Genomic DNA, 21,820 nt, shown 5'->3' on the forward strand with positions numbered 1-21,820 from the left:
AGTTCACTAGTGCAATGTGTGTGCGATGCTGTAGAAGCACACACAATGAAATCCATCCAAGGCACTGCTGAAGTTTTATTACCAGGCAGGGAGGAATCAGAGCAGCATGAACCCCCCCCCCCCCGTATCTCCGGCTGACACATTAACAGGAAGCAGAAAAGCTGCTGGGCATAGCAGATTACATGGTCATATTGCCTGTACTTCCCTATTAAAGTCTGTACGGTGAACGCTCTATCTTTGTGGGCCTGTAATTAATCTTCTCACTCTCCTTTTTCTAATTTTAATAATAGCACTGTGTGCGTGTAATGATAATTTTACTATTAGTAAGTTACATCATCATTACAGGCACAGGGTGTTCTTGAAATAAACTTTATAAAACAAAAACATCAAAATGTTAAGGATAAGATGTAAGTTACTAGTTTAGGTAGTGTCTACTTTGTATTTATTTAATGTGTGGAGCGATTTGGGGTGTGGCTTTATTTAAAGGGGTGTGGTCTAGCACCCCACCATCTTTAAAATTCACTAGCCGCCACTGCCTATTCTCTATTTGCCCCCGTGCTGTGTACTGAAACTCCTCGAGGGGGAAGAGCTGCCAAGTGCTACTCATTACTAGACAGCAAAACAATGTGTTTAAAGACCAGTAAATACAGCATGATAAAAAGACAATACATGGGGCTCCATTTATGAAGCAGCGGATGCTGCTTCGGAGTCCCATCCTTTCCGGCTTGCCTGACACAGAAGTTAAGAAGCAGCGGACAAAAGACCGCTGCTCCTTAACCTGTCCCCCACTTTTTATGCGGTGGATTGAAATAATCCAATTCCGATACGTAAATGAGCAAGGGGCGTCATTTCACTAGAATTGCTTGTGCATGATAAATGCAAACAGCATATCTTGACGGCATTTAGGCTATATCGAATAATGTCCACTCAACATATAGTAAATCTACCCCATAGTCTGAACTTCAAATGAGTAGATTTGTTTCTGACAAATGCCCAAGCTATATCTATTTCTACCCCCCCTGTATCATGTGATAGCCATCAGCCAATCAAAAATGCATGTATGTATATACTATGGATTCTTGCACATGCTCAGTAAGAGCTGGTGACTCAAAAAGTGTAAATGTAAAAAGACTGTGCACATTTTGTTAATGAAATAAATTGGAAAGTTGTTTAAAATTGCTGCTCTATCTGAATCATAAAACTTTAATTTTGACATGAGTGTCCCTTTAATCGGGGATCTACAGGATATTTGGTGACCTTCTTGAGGCAAGGAACAAAACAGTATACACTATAAAATATAAATATGGACACAAATTTTACAATATTTACAATTCTTTATGTGCACAGTGCAAGGGCTGGCTGCATATATAGGGTTTCCAGCTGTCCTCAACAAAAATGATTAGAGATAGGTGGAGTCACACAATTGCCCCTCCCCAAAGCTCTACCTTAGGCCCCACCCTTTATCTCACCACATATACGGCTAGATTATGAGTTTTGCGTTAGAGACCACTCACTTACAGACAGTGTTGGTATTACGGGTTTTTACAAACCCAGCGTTAACAGACAAAAAGTGAGCATTGAGCAAAATTTGCTCCACATCTCACTCCAATACCAGCGCTGCTTACGTTAGCGGTGAGCTGATGAAACATGCTCGTGCACGATTTCCCCGTAGGATCAATGGGGAGAGCCAGATGAAAAAAGTCTAACACCTGCAAAAAAGCAGTGTAAAGCTCCTTTCGCAACCCCATTGATTCCTATGGGGAAATAAAAGTTATGTCTACACCTAACACTCTAACATGAACCCCAAGTCTAAATACCCTAAATCTTACACTTATTAACCCCTAATCTGCCGCCCCTGCCACCTACATTATAATTATTAACCCCTAATCTGCCACTCCGGACACCGCCGCCACCTACATTATACTTATGAACCCCTAATCTGCTGCCCCCAACATTGCCGACACCTACATTATATTTATTAACCCATAATCTGCCGCCCCCAATGTCGCTGCAACCTAGGCACACTTATTAACCACTAATCTGCCACTCCGGACACCGCCGCCACCTACATTATACGTATGAACCCCTAATCTGCTGCCCCCAACATCGCCGACACCTACATTATATTTATGGGTGTTAGTGTACTCTTTAGCATTTTAGTTAAGAGTTTTATGCTACGGCGTTGTAGTGTAAAACTCTTAACTACTGACTTTAAAATGCGGTACCAGTCTTGACAGGAGAGGGTGTACTGCTCAATTTTTGTCAGACTCGTAATACCCGCGCTATTCAAGTCCCATTGAAAAAATAGAATACGCAATTTACGTAAGTGGATTTGCGGTATTTCCAAGTCTGGCCAAAAAAGTGAGCGGTACACCTGTACATGCAAGACTCGTAATACCAGCGGGAGTTAAAAAGCAGTGTTAGGACCGGCCAATGCTGCTTTTTAACCCTAACGCAAAACTTGTAATCTAGCGTTTAATTAGGTTTAATTTTTTTATTTTTGATAATTTGGTTTATTATTTTCTGTAATGTGAGACTTTTTTTTTTTTTTTTTTAATTTTAGATTAATTTAAACTTAGTTTTTTTATTTTTAAAGTAATGTTAGTTGTTTATTAGTTATATTGCGATTTGGGGGTTGGCGGATTAGGGGTTAATATATTTTAATAGTTATGGCGGTTAACAAGTAGATGTTGCACATGCATTAGGTGTTAGTTAATATTTTCAGGGAATTATGGGAATTACAGTGCTCACATATTCAGCACAAGGCTTGCTACACTTACCTATGTGTGGCGAGGTGAAAATGGAGTAAAATGTCTCCATTTTCTCTGCGTAATTCCTTGCGCTGAATATGTGATACTGATTTGCGATGCGGTTCTATGTTAGCTTTTAGAAGTAATATAAGCGGGCGACGGGTGAAATATACTCGCCGCAATTATATGCGGCGCCATATATGTGATAGCAAAACCGGACTAAAAACCGGCGTCGCCGGCTTTTGCGGTCGAAGCCGCATATGTAATCTTGCCCATTGTATAACATTATACTATACAATCCTCCAACTCCTATAGTTTTAATTGGAAGTGTGTTTTGTTTTTCTGATGAACATATAGACTGGGAGTTTCATGGGAGTAACCTTTATTTTATTAGGGAAACATCACCGTGGGTTTCAAATATTCAAAGCACCGTCCTTCATCTTAGCTATCCCTTTTCAGCCATATGAGTCTCACCTGCTTATTAGTGGTGAGACTGTTTTGCAGCACCTGAATGTAGTAAGGAACTGTCCCTTCAAGTGTTTCTTTAGTAGAACAAACATGTTAAATCAAAGTAAACTTAAAAAGAAACAGATTGTTTTAAAAACAGCAAAACACTTACATATGTTCTTGCTAAATGAGCACTTGGAAATTCTTAGTGTAGCCTGTGACTACAGCTAGATAAGCGACTTAGTTTCAATTGTCACATGATGTTTGCAGCAAACACTTAAAAGGAAAAAATGCTACCTTGCCTTCCTGTAGAGACCCCAGCCCCCTTGTTGGGATGTAACAGGAAGTAACAAACACTGCACAGAAGTTAAATAAACACAATAAAAGGTAAGATCCTTTTAAAATGATAAATATGAAATATTGCAATGATTTATATTAATTATAACTCACTGCTTAGAGCTTTTATTTATTAAAACAATGAAACAAACTGCAGGCAAACCAACATTTAATAGCAAATCACAATCCTAAATGCAATGCTCACTAGTTTATCTCTTAACTAACAAAAATTTGCTTTAAAAAAACATAAATTATGCTTACCAGATAATTTCCTTTCCTTCTGTATAGAGTTGAAATCTGTCCCTTTAGGGAACAAGCAGAAAGGCCCTACTCCAGACCATCCTGAAGAAAAGAAAGAATCCTGGAAGCCTTGACGTTATGCCAGGGGAATCCATGCTCTTCACACTAGAATAAGTAGGTCCTCTACACCTTATGATAAATGCAACGAGTGACCGGCTTTCAAGCTTGAATGAGAGTATCAATCACTCTCTCAGAAAAACCTCTCTTGGCTAGGACTAAGCGTTCAATCTCCATGCAGTCAGTTTCAGAGAATCTAGATTTTGATGAACAAAAAGGACCCTGTACCTGCAGATCCCTGCAAAAAGGTAACCTCCATGGAGGAAATGAAGACATCCCCACCAGGTTCGCGAACCATATCCTTCACGGCCACAATGGAGCAATTAGTATTGCTGAAGCTTGCTCCTGCTTGATACGGGCCACTACACGAGGGAGAAGTGGTAACGGTGGAAAAATGTAAACTAGATTGAACTTCCAAGGCACTGCTAATGCATCTATTAGTTCCGCCTGAGGATCCCTGGACCGTGACCCGTATCTGGGTAGCTTGGATTTGAGCTGGGATGCCATGAGATCTATCTCCGGCATCCCCCATCTGTTGCAAATCTCAGCAAACACCTCGGGATAGAGAGACCATTCCCCCAGATGAAAGGATTGTCTGCTGAGGAAATCCGCTTCCCAGTTGTCCACACCCGGAATGTGGATCGCTGAAAGCAAGCAGTTGTGGGCCTCCGCCCATTCCAGAATCCGAGATACTTCCCTCATTGCTAGGGAGCTCCTTGTTCCCCCTTGATGGTTGATGTAAGCCACCAAGGTTATGTTGTCTGATTGGAATCTGATAAACTGGGATGAACCCAGAAGAGGCCAAGCCTTCAGAGCATTGAAGATCACTCGAAGTTCCAAGATGTTGATTGGGAGGAGAGATTCCTCTCGAGTCCACAGGCCCTGTGCCTTCCTGGCACCCCAAACAGCTCCCCATCCTGATAGACTTGTGTGTGTAGTCACAATCTCCCAGGATGGTCTCAAGGAGGGTGTCCCTTGGGACAGGTGATCTGGACAGAGCCACCAAGAGAGCGGTTCTCTCGACCAGTTGTCCAGAGAAATCTGTTGCGAAAGATCAGAGTGGTCGCTGTTCCACTGACTCAGCATGCACAGCTGAAGAGGTCTGAGATGGAATCTGGCGAATAGAATGATGTCTATGCTGGACACCATGAGCCCAATTACCTCCATACACCGGGCCACAGAGGGCCTTAAGAAGATCTGTAGGGCAAGACAATTGGAAGTTAGCTTGTAACGTCTCTGGTCTGTAAGAAATATCCTCATGGATATGGAGTCTATTATAGTACCCAGGAATTCCACCCTGGTACTGGGAACAAGAACTATTTTCTAAGTTTATCTTCCATCCATGAGATCAAAGAAGAAGTAGAAGAGCTCTTGAATGGTCCTCTGCCAGCCGACAGGATGGTGCCTGAACCAGGATGTCGTCTAAGTATGGCGCTACTGCTATACCTCTGGATCTCGCCACTGCGAGCAGAGCCCCCAGAACCTTTGTAAAGACTCTTGGGGTAGTAGCTAGACCAAAAGGAAGTGCAACAAACTGGAAGTGCTGGTCCAGGAACACGAATCTTAGGAACTTGAAGTGTTCCTTGTGTATTGGAATGTGAAAATAAGCATTCTTCAAGTCTATCGTAGTCATGAACTGTCCTTCCTGAACTAAGGGCAGAATGGACCTTATCATCTCCAACAACAGGAACTTGTTTAGGGACTTTAGGTCCAGAATAAGGAGAAAAGTTCTCTCTTTCTTTGGGACCACAAAAATGTTTGAGTAGAATCCCAGACCTCTCTCTGCTAGAGGTACCAGTACAATTACTCCCAGGGAGGAGAGATCCCTCATGCACCCTAGAAAAGCCTCTCATTTTTCTGGGCTTGAAGACAGGTTTGAGAAGAGGAATCTGCCTCTGGGTGGATGAGATTTGAAACCTATCCTGTATCCCTGAGCCATGACCTCCAGGACCCAAAGGTCTTGCACGTCCCCCAGCCAAGCCTCCAAAAAGAGAGATAGTCTGCCCCGATAGTCTGCCCCCTACACGATCCAGAGACAGATCGGGGCCGCCCCTTCATGCCAACTTTGACTCGGCGGGCTTCTTGTTCTGTTTAGATTTATTCCAAGACTGAGTCGGTTTCCAAGTTCCCTTGGACTGTTCAGGCTTTGCGGAGGGCTGCTGGCATTGGGATTTATCCAAACAAAAGGAATGAAAATTAGGAACTTGTCCCTTAGGTTTGTTCTTCTTATCCTGTGGTAAAAAGACACCTTTGCCTCCAGTGACCATGGATCCCCTTAAATGGAAGGGAAAGAAGTCTAGATTTTGAAGTCATGTCTGCAGACCAAGACTTCAGCCAAAGTGCCCTACGGGCTAGCACAGAAAAACCTGACACCTTGGCATTCAGGCGAATAATCTGCATATTTGCATCACAAATACAATAATTAGCTAGCTACCCTCAAGGCCTTAATTCTTTCCTGGATAGTCTCAAGGGGGCCTTCCACCTCGATCAATTCAGATAAAGAGTCGCACTAATAGGTAGCAGCTCCAGCCCCCGCAGCAACCGCCGCTGCCGGTTGAAATAAATATCCTGTGTGCTGAAACATCTTTCTTAACAGAGTTTCTAGCTTCCTGTTCATGGGCTCTTTAAATGACGAACTATCCTCAAGCGGAATATTAGTGCGTTTAGCAAGCGTGGGGATAGCGCCATCCACGTTAGGGAAGGACCCCACAACTCCAATTGAGAGGCCGGAACCGGGAATAATTTCTTAAAGGAAGAAAGGGAAAAGAAGAACCAAGTCTTTCCCATTCATTCTTAATAATATTCGCCATCTTTATGGGAACCGGGAAAGTCTGTGGTACAACCCTATTCTCGTAGACCTTATCACGTTTAGGAATACAAGGTTCCTCAGGTAATTTCGGTTCTGGAACCTCTAAAGTAGCCAAAACGTCCTTTAAAAGAAAACATGAGTGTTCAATCCTAAATCTAAAGTCTGGTTCCTCCACAGCTGGAGGCTTAGAGGCAGCAGGTTCCGACCCAGAAAGAGCATCTTCTGAAGTATCAGAGATGTCTTTATCAGCGGATAAACTTGTGTCAGATAAATCCAATACGTTAGTAGATGAACCTTGGGAAGGATAGCAATATTTGACCTTTTGTTTGCGCTTAGCAGGGTGAGGTAAAGCACTGCAGTTTGTAACTGTTTAGTAAAGTCTGGCGGTAAGAGGGCCCCTTCCAAAGGAGGATTAGTAGTGCAATGGGAAGCTGCATGTGTAATAGGAGATGACTGCAGGTAATGCACCTCATGCGACGGAGACTCCTCAGAGGTGGACAGCTCAGTGGTACTAAACATATTGGCTTTCTTAGATATAATTAAGTTATCAAGGCATGTGGAATATAATTGAACAGGCTGATATACCGTCATGTGGTGCACCATGCAGGACCGCCCCTGCTACAGGAAAAAGCGTGCCAAACCTAACAGGCTGCGCTGCTACCCAAAACGAAAGTAAAACCTGTACATTCCAACATCTGCCTGAGCCTCATCTCACACATGTGGCAGCATAAAACAATAAAGTAAATTAAGCGATAAATCCCCCCTGTTCAATAATCCCCTTCTGGAGATATTGACTCTTGATTCCATACAGATAAAAGGAGTCAAACTGTGAATCTATCTTCTTGCGTTATCATATGTGTATAATAAGTCAAAACAATCTTACCGGATTCTCTGCCGTGGAACAGACACACAACCTTTCAAGTTTGACAGTTTTGTAGCATCGCTCCTGACATGGACTTGAGTGATAGAAGCAGGCAGTGAAACTTGTCAACACTGATTGCTTAGGAGATGTTAATACAAGTCTGGATGGGTTCGCAGAAAGACTCTCCCTGCATCTCCAGACCCTAATATTCGTCAATGCTCTAACTGAGAGGCTGACAAGACTACTTAAAACTCCAGTCCCATTCCGAAGGGTAGATACCCTCCATAAGGAACTACTCTGTATCTTCTGGCACTTCTCTGCCAACCTCCTGTGACGAAAGGCAAATAATGACTGGGATATGAGGGAAGTGGGGGAGGTATTTAAGCCTTTGGCTGGGGTTTCTTTGCCTCCTCCTGGTGGCCAGGTTCTGTATTTCCCACAAGTAAGAAATGAAACCGTGGACTCTCCTCATATTAAGAAGGAAATTAAATTGGAGGAAACACAGGACTACACCAATGGCAAGAAAGGGGAAAACAGGAGACCCCGCTGCTGCCAGCATAATATGTAATAAATAAGGCAGCAACATGAATTATGATGGACAAATAATGGTGTTACCAGTCATAGTGATGCCGTAGCTTTAAGGAACTAAAGTTGTAAGAAACAAATAATATAATATTGTTGGAGGAGGTGGGTGGTGTCTCCATAATTTATGTGTTTTGGGAAAAAATGTGAGTGAAGATGAAATATTTCTCTATTGGCACCTACAGATAATGTGTCCTTACTATAATGCTCAAGTGAATAAAGTCCAACACATCATTTATTTTACCTGGTAAATCATCTTCTTCAGGCAGGAGAGGTTCACCTAGAATAGGAGAAATATGTATAAGTATCTCTATGTAAAGTCACATAATGATATTAGCAGTAAGTGATTTATTATATAAGTACACCAGCAACCTCTGTACAAGTACACCAGCAACCTCTGTACAACTACACCAGGCACTCACAAGAAACTCTATACAACTACACCAGGCACTCACAAGCAACCTCTATACAACTACACCAGTAACTCACAAGCAACCTCTATACAACTACACCAGGCACTCACAAGCAACCTCTATACAACTACACCAGGCACTCACAAGAAACTCTATACAACTACACCAGTAACTCACAAGCAAACTCTATACAACTACACCAGTAACTCACAAGCAAACTCTATACAACTACACCAGTAACTCACAAGCAAACTCTATACAACTACACCAGTAACTCACAAGCAGCTTCTATACAACTACACCAGTAACTCACAAGCAAACTCTATACAACTACACCAGTAACTCACAAGCAGCTTCTATACAACTACACCAGTAACTCACAAGAAACTCTATACAACTACACCAGTAACTCACAAGCAAACTCTATACAACTACACCAGTAACTCACAAGCAGCTTTTATACAACTACACCAGTAACTCACAAGCAACCTCTATACAACTACACCAGTAACTCACAAGCAAACTCTATACAACTACACCAGTAACTCACAAGCAGCTTCTATACAACTACACCAGGCACTTACAAGCAACCTCTATACAACTACACCAGGCACTCACAAGCAACCTCTATACAACTACACCAGTAACTCACAAGCAACCTCTATACAACTATACCAGGCACTCACATGCAGCCTCTATACAACTACACCAGTTACTCACATGCAACCTCTATACAACTACACCAGTAACTCACAAGCAACCTCTATACAACTACACCAGTCACTCACATGCAGCCTCTATACAACTACACCAGTTACTCACATGCAGCCTCTATACAACTACACCAGTCACTCACAAGCTGCCTCTATACAACTACACCAGTCACTCACATGCAGCCTCTATACAACTACACCAGTTACTCACATGCAGCCTCTATACAACTACACCAGTCACTCACATGCAGCCTCTATACAACTACACCAGTCACTCACATGCAGCCTCTATACAACTACACCAGTCACTCACAAGCTGCCTCTATACAACTACACCAGTCACTCACATGCAGCCTCTATACAACTACACCAGGCACTCACATGCAGCCTCTATACAACTACACCAGTCACTCTCATGCAGCCTCTATAGAACTACACCAGTCACTCAAATGCAGCCTCTATACAACTACACCAGTCACACACAAGCAGCGTCTATACAACTACACCAGTCACTCACATGCAGCCTCTATACAACTACACCAGTCACTCACATGCAGCCTCTATACAACTACACCAGGCACTCACAAGCAACCTCTATACATCTACACCAGTAACTCACAAGCAACCTCTATACAACTACACCAGTAACTCACAAGCAACCTCTATACAACTACACCAGGCACTCACAAGCAACCTCTATACAACTACACCAGGCACTCACAAGAAACTCTATACAACTACACCAGTAACTCACAAGCAAACTCTATACAACTACACCAGTAACTCACAAGCAAACTCTATACATGTACACCAGTAACTCACAAGCAAACTCTATACAACTACACCAGTAACTCACAAGCAGCTTCTATACAACTACACCAGTAACTCACAAGCAAACTCTATACAACTACACCAGTAACTCACAAGCAGCTTCTATACAACTACACCAGTAACTCACAAGAAACTCTATACAACTACACCAGTAACTCACAAGCAAACTCTATACAACTACACCAGTAACTCACAAGCAGCTTCTATACAACTACACCAGTAACTCACAAGCAACCTCTATACAACTACACCAGTAACTCACAAGCAAACTCTATACAACTACACCAGTAACTCACAAGCAGCTTCTATACAACTACACCAGGCACTTACAAGCAACCTCTATACAACTACACCAGGCACTCACAAGCAACCTCTATACAACTACACCAGTAACTCACAAGCAACCTCTATACAACTACACCAGTAACTCACAAGCAGCTTCTATACAACTACACCAGGCACTTACAAGCAACCTCTATACAACTACACCAGGCACTCACAAGCAACCTCTATACAACTACACCAGTAACTCACAAGCAACCTCTATACAACTATACCAGGCACTCACATGCAGCCTTTATACAACTACACCAGTTACTCACATGCAACCTCTATACAACTACACCAGTAACTCACAAGCAACCTCTATACAACTACACCAGTCACTCACATGCAGCCTCTATACAACTACACCAGTCACTCACAAGCTGCCTCTATATAACTACACCAGTCACTCACATGCAGCCTCTATACAACTACGTGAAAAAGGGTGTGTGTACAAGCGCTAAGGTAATCCCCAAGCTGTATCCAAACAGAGATCCTAACCAACCTCCAAAAAATATGCACAAGTAGTAAGAAGTGAATACAGCGCCAACAAGAGGCCAAGGGATAAATATACTCACAGAGAGATAAAAGAAGATTATTTAATGAACCATGTGCTTTTTACATTTTTTATATATAGTCTTTTATTACTGATGCTTTTTAACATGGTTCATTAAATAATCTTCTTTTATCTCTCTGTGAGTATATTTATCCCTTGGCCTCTTGTTGGCGCTGTATTCACTTCTTACTACTCTATACAACTACACCAGTTACTCACATGCAACCTCTATACAACTACACCAGTCACTCACATGCAGCCTCTATACAACTACACCAGTCACTCACATGCAGCCTCTATACATCTACACCAGTCACTCACAAGCTGCCTCTATACAACTACACCAGTCACTCACATGCAGCCTCTATACAACTACACCAGGCACTCACATGCAGCCTCTATACAACTACACCAGTCACTCACATGCAGCCTCTATACAACTACACCAGTCACTCACATGCAGCCTCTATACAACTACACCAGTCACACACAAGCAGCGTCTATACAACTACACCAGTCACTCACATGCAGCCTCTATACAACTACACCAGTCACTCACATGCAGCCTCTATACAACTACACCAGGCACTCACAAGCAACCTCTATACAACTACACCAGTAGCTCACAAGCAACCTCTATACAACTATACCAGGCACTCACAAGCAACCTCTATACAACTACACCAGGCACTCACAAGCAACCTCTATACAACTACACCAGTTTTCACAAGCAACCTCTATACAACTATACCAGGCACTCACAAGCAACCTCTATACAACTAAACCAGTCACTCACAAGCAGCCTCTATACAACTACACCAGTCACTCACATGCAGCCTCAATACAACTACACCTGTCACTCAAAAGCTGCCTCTATACAACTACACCAGTCACTCACATGCAGCCTCTATACAACTACACCAGTTACTCACATGCAGCCTCTATACAACTACACCAGTCACTCACATGCAGCCTCTATACAACTACACCAGTCACTCACATGCAGCCTCTATACAACTACACCTGTTACTCACAAGCTGCCTTTATACAACTACACCAGGCACTCACATGCAGCCTCTATAGTATTTATACAACTACTAAGACACTCACAAGCAACCTCTATACAACTACACCAATCACTCACATGCAGCCTCTATAGTATCTATACAACTACTAAGACACTCACAAGCAACCTCTATACAACTACACCAGTCACTCACAAGCAGCCTCTATACAACTACACCAGTCACTCACAAGCAGCCTCTATACAACTACACAGTCACTCACAAGCAGCCTCTATACAACTACACCAGTCACTCACAAGCAGCCTCTATACAACTACACCAGTCACTCACATGCAGCCTCTATAGTATCTATACAACTACTAAGACACTCACAAGCAACCTCTATACAACTACACCAGTCACTCACAAGCAGCCTCTATACAACTACACCAGTCACTCACAAGCAGCCTCTATACAACTACACAGTCACTCACAAGCTGCCTCTATACAACTACACCAGTCACTCACAAGCAGCCTCTATACAACTACACCAGTCACTCACAAGCAGCCTCTATACAACTACTCCAGTCATTCACAAGCAGCCTCTATACAACTACACCAGTCACTCACATGCAGCCTCTATACAACTACACCAGTCACTCACAAGCAAACTCTATACAACTACACCAGTGAATCACAAGCAGCCTCTATACAACTACACCAGTCACTCACATGCAGCCTCTATACAACTGCACCAGTCACTCACAAGCAGCCTCAATACAACTACACCAGTCACTCACATGCAGCCTCTATACAACTACACCAGTCACTCACAAGCAGCCTCAATACAACTACACCTGACACTCACAAGCAGCCTCTATACAACTACACCTGTTATTCACATGCAGCCTCTATACAACTACACCAGTCACTCACATGCACCCTCTATATAACTAAACCAGTCATTCACAAGCAGCCTCTATACAACTACACCAGTCACAAACAAGCAGCGTCTATACAACTGCACCAGTGACTCACATGCAGCCTCTATACAACTACACCTGTTACTCATAATCAGTCTCTATACAACTGCACCAGTCACTCACAAGCAGCCTCTATACAACTACACCAGTCACTCACAAGCAGTCTCTATACAACTACACCAGTCACTCACAAGCAGCCTCTATATAACTACACCAGTCACTCACAAGCTGTCTCTATACAACTACACCAGTCACTCACAAGCAGCCTCTATACAACTACACAAGTCACTCACATGCAGTCTCTATACAACTACACAGTCACTCACAAGCATCCTCTATACAAATACACCAGTCACTCAAAAGCAACCTCTATACAAATACACCAGTCACTCACAAGCAGCCTCTATACAACTACACCAGTCACTCACAAGCAGTCTCTATACAACTACACCAGTCACTCACAAGCAAACTCTATACAACTACACCAGTCACTCACAAGCAGCCTCTATACAACTACACCAGTCACTCACATGCAGCCTCTATACAACTGCACCAGTCACTCACAAGCAGCCTAAATACAACTACACCAGTCACTCACATGCAGCCTCTATACAACTACACCAGTCACTCACAAGCAGCCTCAATACAACTACACCTGACACTCACAAGCAGTCTCTATACAACTACACCTGTTATTCACATGCAGCCTCTATACAACTACACCAGTCACTCACATGCACCCTCTATATAACTACACCAGTCATTCACAAGCAGCCTCTATTCAACTACACCAGTCACAAACAAGCATCGCTTTTATACAACTACACCTGTTACTCATAATCAGTCTCTATACAACTGCACCAGTCACTCACAAGCAGACTCTATACAACTACACCAGTCACTCACAAGCAGTCTCTATACAACTACACCAGTCACTCACAAGCAGCCTCTATACAACTACACCAGTCACTCACAAGCTGTCTCTATACAACTACACCAGTCACTCACAAGCAGCCTCTATACAACTACACAAGTCACTCACATGCAGTCTCTATACAACTACACAGTCACTCACAAGCATCCTCTATACAAATACACCAGTCACTCACAAGCAACCTCTATACAAATACACCAGTCACTCACAAGCAGCCTCTATACAACTACACCAGTCGCTCACAAGCAGTCTCTATACAACTACACCAGTCACTCACATGCAGCCTCTATACAACTACACCAGTCACTCACAAGAAGTCTCTATACAACTACACCAGTCACTCACATGCAGCCTCTATACAACTACACCAGTCACTCACAAGCAGTCTCTATACAACTACACCAGTCACTCACAAGCAGTCTCTATACAACTACACCTGTTATTCACATGCAGCCTCTATACAACTACACCAGTCACTAACATACACCCTCTATACAACTACACCAGTCACTCACAAGCAGCCTCTATACAACTACACCAGTCACTCACAAGCAGTCTCTATACAACTACACCAGTCACTCACAAGCAGTCTCTATACAACTACACCAGTCATTCACAAGCAGCCTCTATACAACTACACCAGTCACACACAAGCAGCGTCTATACAACTACACCAGTCACTCACATGCAGTCTCTATACAACTACACCAGTCACTCACAAGCAGTCTCTATACAACTACACCAGTTACTCACAAGCAGCCTCTATACAACTACAACAGTCACTCACAAACAGCCTCTATACAACTACACAAGTCACTCACATGCAGTCTCTATACAACTACAACAGTCACTCACATGTAACTTCTATACAACTACACCAGTCACTCACATGTAACTTCTATACAACTACAACAGTCACTCACAAGCAGCCTCTATACAACTACACCAGTCACTCACAAACAGCCTCTATACAACTACACCAGTCACTCACAAGCAGCCTCTATACAACTACACCAGTCACTCACAAACAGCCTCTATACAACTACACCAGTCACTCACAAACAGTCTCTATACAACTACACCAGTCACTCACATGTAACTTCTATACAACTACACCAGTCACTCACATGCAGCCTCTACACAACTACACCAGTCACTCACAAGCAACCTCTATACAACTACACCAGTCACTCACAAGCAGCATCTATACAACTACACCAGTCACTCACAAGCAGCCTCTATACAACTACACCAGTCACTCACAAGCATCCTCTATACAACTACACCAGTCACTCACATGCAGCCTCTATACAACTGCACCAGTCACTCACATGCACCCTCTATACAGCTACACCAGTCACTCACATGCACTCTCTATGCAACTACACCAGTCACTCACATGCAGCCTCTATACAACTACACCAGTACTCACATGCACCCTCTATACAACTACACCAGTCACTCACATGCAGCCTCTATACAACTACACCAGTCACTCACAAGCAACCTCTATACAACTACACCAGTCACTCACAAACAGCCTCTATACAACTACACCAGTCACTCACAAGCAGTCTCTATACAACTACACCAGTCACTCACAATCAGTCTCTATACAACTACACCAGTCACTCACAAACAGCCTCTATACAACTACACCAGTTACTCACATGCAACCTCTATACAACTACACCAGTCACTCACAAGCATCCCCTATACAAAAACACCAGTTACTCACAAGCAGCCTATATACAACTACACAAGTGACTCACAAGCATCCTCTATACAACTACACCAGTCACTAACATGTAACTTCTATACAACTACATCAGTCACTCACATGCAGCCTCTATACAACTACACCAGTCACTCACATGCAGCCTCTATACAACTACACCAGTCACTCACATGCAGCCTCTATACAACTACACCAGTCACTCACAAGGAGCCTCTATACAACTACACCAGTCACTCACAAGCAACCTCTATACAACTACACCAGTCACTCACAAACAGCCTCTATACAACTACACCACTCACTCACAAGCAGTCTCTATACAACTGCACCAGTCACTCATATGCAGCCTCTATACAACTACACCAGTCACTCACATGCAGTCTCTATACAACTACACCAGTTACTCACATGCAGTCTCTTTACAACTACACTAGTCACTCACAAGCAGCCTCTATACAACTACACCAGTCACTCACAAGCAGTCTCTATACAACTACACCAGTCACTCACCAGCAGTCTCTATACAACTACACCAGTCACTCACAAGCAGCCTCTATACAACTACACCAGTCACTCACAAGCAGCCTCTATACAACTACACCAGTCACTCACAAGCAGTCGCTATACAACTACACCAGTCACTCACAAGCAGCCTCTATACAACTACACCAGTCACTCACAAACAGCCTCTATACAACTACACCAGTCACTCACAAGCAGCCTCTATACAACTACACCAGTCACTCACAAACAGCCTCTATACAACTACACCAGTCACTCACAAGCAGTCTCTATACAACTACACCAGTCACTCACATGCAGCCTCTATACAACTACACCAGTCACTCACATGCAGCCTCTATACAACTACACCAGTCACTCACAAGCAACCTCTATACAACTACACCAGTCACTCACAAGCAGCCTCTATACAACTACACCAGTCACTCACAAACAGCCTCTATACAACTACACCAGTCACTCACAAGCAGTCTCTATACAACTACACCAGTCACTCACAAGCATCCTCTATACAACTACACCAGTCACTCACATGCAGCCTCTATACAACTGCACCAGTCACTCACATGCACCATCTATACAACTACACCAGTCACTCACATGCACTCTCTATGCAACTACACCAGTCACTCACATGCAGCCTCTATACAACTACACCAGTACTCACATGCACCCTCTATACAACTACACCAGTCACTCACATGCAGCCTCTATACAACTACACCAGTCACTCACAAGCAAACTCTATACAAGTACACCAGTCACTCACAAGCAGTCTCTATACAACTACACCAGTCACTCACAACCACAAGCAGCCTCTATACAACTACACCAGTCACTCACAAGCAGTCTCTATACAACTACACCAGTCACTCACAAGCAGTCTCTATACATCTACACCAGTCACTCACAAGAAGTCTCTATACAACTACACCAGTCACTCACAAGCAACCTCTATACAACTACACCAATCACTCACAAGCAAACTCTATACAAGTACACCAGTCACTAACAAGCAACTTCTATACAACTACACCAGTCACTCACAAGCAGTCTCTATACAACTACACCAGTCACTCACATGCATCCTCTATACAACTACACCAATCACTCACAAGCAAACTCTATACAAGTACACCAGTCACTCACATGCAGCCTCTATACAACTACACCAGTCATTCACATGCAGCCTCTATACAACTACACCAGGCACTCACAAGCAACCTCTATACAACTACACCAGTAGCTCACAAGCAACCTCTATACAACTATACCAGGCACTCACAAGCAACCTCTATACAACTACACCAGGCACTCACAAGCAACCTCTATACAACTACACCAGTTTTCACAAGCAACCTCTATACAACTATACCAGGCACTCACAAGCAACCTCTATACAACTAAACCAGTCACTCACAAGCAGCCTCTATACAACTACACCAGTCACTCACATGCAGCCTCAATACAACTACACCTGTCACTCAAAAGCTGCCTCTATACAACTACACCAGTCACTCACATGCAGCCTCTATACAACTACACCAGTTACTCACATGCAGCCTCTATACAACTACACCAGTCACTCACATGCAGCCTCTATACAACTACACCAGTCACTCACATGCAGCCTCTATACAACTACACCTGTTACTCACAAGCTGCCTTTATACAACTACACCAGGCACTCACATGCAGCCTCTATAGTATCTATACAACTACTAAGACACTCACAAGCAACCTCTATACAACTACACCAGTCACTCACAAGCAGCCTCTATACAACTACACCAGTCACTCACAAGCAGCCTCTATACAACTACACAGTCACTCACAAGCAGCCTCTATACAACTACACCAGTCACTCACAAGCAGCCTCTATACAACTACACCAGTCACTCACATGCAGCCTCTATAGTATCTATACAACTACTAAGACACTCACAAGCAACCTCTATACAACTACACCAGTCACTCACAAGCAGCCTCTATACAACTACACCAGTCACTCACAAGCAGCCTCTATACAACTACACAGTCACTCACAAGCTGCCTCTATACAACTACACCAGTCACTCACAAGCAGCCTCTATACAACTACACCAGTCACTCACAAGCAGCCTCTATACAACTACTCCAGTCATTCACAAGCAGCCTCTATACAACTACACCAGTCACTCACATGCAGCCTCTATACAACTACACCAGTCACTCACAAGCAAACTCTATACAACTACACCAGTGAATCACAAGCAGCCTCTATACAACTACACCAGTCACTCACATGCAGCCTCTATACAACTGCACCAGTCACTCACAAGCAGCCTCAATACAACTACACCAGTCACTCACATGCAGCCTCTATACAACTACACCAGTCACTCACAAGCAGCCTCAATACAACTACACCTGACACTCACAAGCAGCCTCTATACAACTACACCTGTTATTCACATGCAGCCTCTATACAACTACACCAGTCACTCACATGCACCCTCTATATAACTAAACCAGTCATTCACAAGCAGCCTCTATACAACTACACCAGTCACAAACAAGCAGCGTCTATACAACTGCACCAGTGACTCACATGCAGCCTCTATACAACTACACCTGTTACTCATAATCAGTCTCTATACAACTGCACCAGTCACTCACAAGCAGCCTCTATACAACTACACCAGTCACTCACAAGCAGTCTCTATACAACTACACCAGTCACTCACATGCAGTCTCTATACAACTACACAGTCACTCACAAGCATCCTCTATACAAATACACCAGTCACTCAAAAGCAACCTCTATACAAATACACCAGTCACTCACAAGCAGCCTCTATACAACTACACCAGTCACTCACAAGCAGTCTCTATACAACTACACCAGTCACTCACAAGCAAACTCTATACAACTACACCAGTCACTCACAAGCAGCCTCTATACAACTACACCAGTCACTCACATGCAGCCTCTATACAACTGCACCAGTCACTCACAAGCAGCCTAAATACAACTACACCAGTCACTCACATGCAGCCTCTATACAACTACACCAGTCACTCACAAGCAGCCTCAATACAACTACACCTGACACTCACAAGCAGTCTCTATACAACTACACCTGTTATTCACATGCAGCCTCTATACAACTACACCAGTCACTCACATGCACCCTCTATATAACTACACCAGTCATTCACAAGCAGCCTCTATTCAACTACACCAGTCACAAACAAGCAGCGCTTTTATACAACTACACCTGTTACTCATAATCAGTCTCTATACAACTGCACCAGTCACTCACAAGCAGCCTCTATACAACTACACCAGTCACTCACAAGCAGTCTCTATACAACTACACCAGTCACTCACAAGCAGCCTCTATACAACTACACCAGTCACTCACAAGCTGTCTCTATACAACTACACCAGTCACTCACAAGCAGCCTCTATACAACTACACAAGTCACTCACATGCAGTCTCTATACAACTACACAGTCACTCACAAGCATCCTCTATACAAATACACCAGTCACTCACAAGCAACCTCTATACAAATACACCAGTCACTCACAAGCAGTCTCTATACAACTACACCAGTCGCTCACAAGCAGTCTCTATACAACTACACCAGTCACTCACATGCAGCCTCTATACAACTACACCAGTCACTCACAAGAAGTCTCTATACAACTACACCAGTCACTCACATGCAGCCTCTATACAACTACACCAGTCACTCACAAGCAGTCTCTATACAACTACACCTGTTATTCACATGCAGCCTCTATACAACTACACCAGTCACTCACATACACCCTCTATACAACTACACCAGTCACTCACAAGCAGCCTCTATACAACTACACCAGTCACTCACAAGCAGTCTCTATACAACTACACCAGTCACTCACAAGCAGTCTCTATACAACTACACCAGTCATTCACAAGCAGCCTCTATACAACTACACCAGTCACACACAAGCAGCGTCTATACAACTACACCAGTCACTCACATGCAGTCTCTATACAACTACACCAGTCACTCACAAGCAGTCTCTATACAACTACACCAGTTACTCACAAGCAGCCTCTATACAACTACAACAGTCACTCACAAACAGCCTCTATACAACTACACAAGTCACTCACATGCAGTCTCTATACAACTACAACAGTCACTCACATGTAACTTCTATACAACTACACCAGTCACTCACATGTAACTTCTATACAACTACAACAGTCACTCACAAGCAGCCTCTATACAACTACACCAGTCACTCACAAACAGCCTCTATACAACTACACCAGTCACTCACAAGCAGCCTCTATACAACTACACCAGTCACTCACAAACAGCCTCTATACAACTACACCAGTCACTCACAAACAGTCTCTATACAACTACACCAGTCACTCACATGTAACTTCTATACAACTACACCAGTCACTCACATGCAGCCTCTATACAACTACACCAGTCACTCACAAGCAACCTCTATACAACTACACCAGTCACTCACAAGCAGCATCTATACAACTACACCAGTCACTCACAAACAGCCTCTATACAACTACACCAGTCACTCACAAGCATCCTCTATACAACTACACCAGTCACTCACATGCAGCCTCTATACAACTGCACCAGTCACTCACATGCACCTTCTATACAGCTACACCAGTCACTCACATGCACTCTCTATGCAACTACACCAGTCACTCACATGCAGCCTCTATACAACTACACCAGTACTCACATGCACCCTCTATACAACTACACCAGTCACTCACATGCAGCCTCTATACAACTACACCAGTCACTCACAAGCAACCTCTATACAACTACACCAGTCACTCACAAACAGCCTCTATACAACTACACCAGTCACTCACAAGCAGTCTCTATACAACTACACCAGTCACTCACAATCAGTCTCTATACAACTACACCAGTCACTCACAAACAGCCTCTATACAACTACACCAGTTACTCACATGCAACCTCTATACAACTACACCAGTCACTCACAAGCATCCCCTATACAAAAACACCAGTTACTCACAAGCAGCCTATATACAACTACACAAGTGACTCACAAGCATCCTCTATACAACTACACCAGTCACTAACATGTAACTTCTATACAACTACATCAGTCACTCACATGCAGCCTCTATACAACTACACCAGTCACTCACATGCAGCCTCTATACAACTACACCAGTCACTCACATGCAGCCTCTATACAACTACACCAGTCACTCACAAGGAGCCTCTATACAACTACACCAGTCACTCACAAGCAACCTCTATACAACTACACCAGTCACTCACAAGCAGTCTCTATACAACTACACCAGTCACTCACATGCAGCCTCTATACAACTACACCAGTTACTCACATGCAGCCTCTATACAACTACACCAGTCACTCACAAGCAACCTCTATACAACTACACCAGACATGTAACTTCTATACAACTACATCAGTCACTCACATGCAGCCTCTATACAACTACACCAGTCACTCACATGCAGCCTCTATACAACTACACCAGTCACTCACATGCAGCCTCTATACAACTACACCAGTCACTCACAAGGAGCCTCTATACAACTACACCAGTCACTCACAAGCAACCTCTATACA

At 43.4% G+C, this 21,820-nt stretch overlaps 1 protein-coding gene across 3 annotated transcripts in view; it reads right to left on the minus strand.

Moving 5' to 3' along the window:
* Positions 1–21,820, minus strand: part of LOC128662555 (uncharacterized) — a 204,142-nt gene that overhangs the window by 97,586 nt on the left and 84,736 nt on the right. For all 3 annotated transcript variants that reach the window (XM_053716347.1, XM_053716348.1, XM_053716349.1), the window contains one exon: positions 8,388–8,423. In XM_053716347.1, the coding sequence (XP_053572322.1) occupies positions 8,388–8,423 (36 nt within the window). The remainder of the gene's footprint in view (positions 1–8,387; positions 8,424–21,820) is intronic.

The sequence above is a fragment of the Bombina bombina genome, chromosome 6 (genome assembly GCF_027579735.1).
Source record: "Bombina bombina isolate aBomBom1 chromosome 6, aBomBom1.pri, whole genome shotgun sequence".
NCBI lineage: Eukaryota > Metazoa > Chordata > Amphibia > Anura > Bombinatoridae > Bombina > Bombina bombina.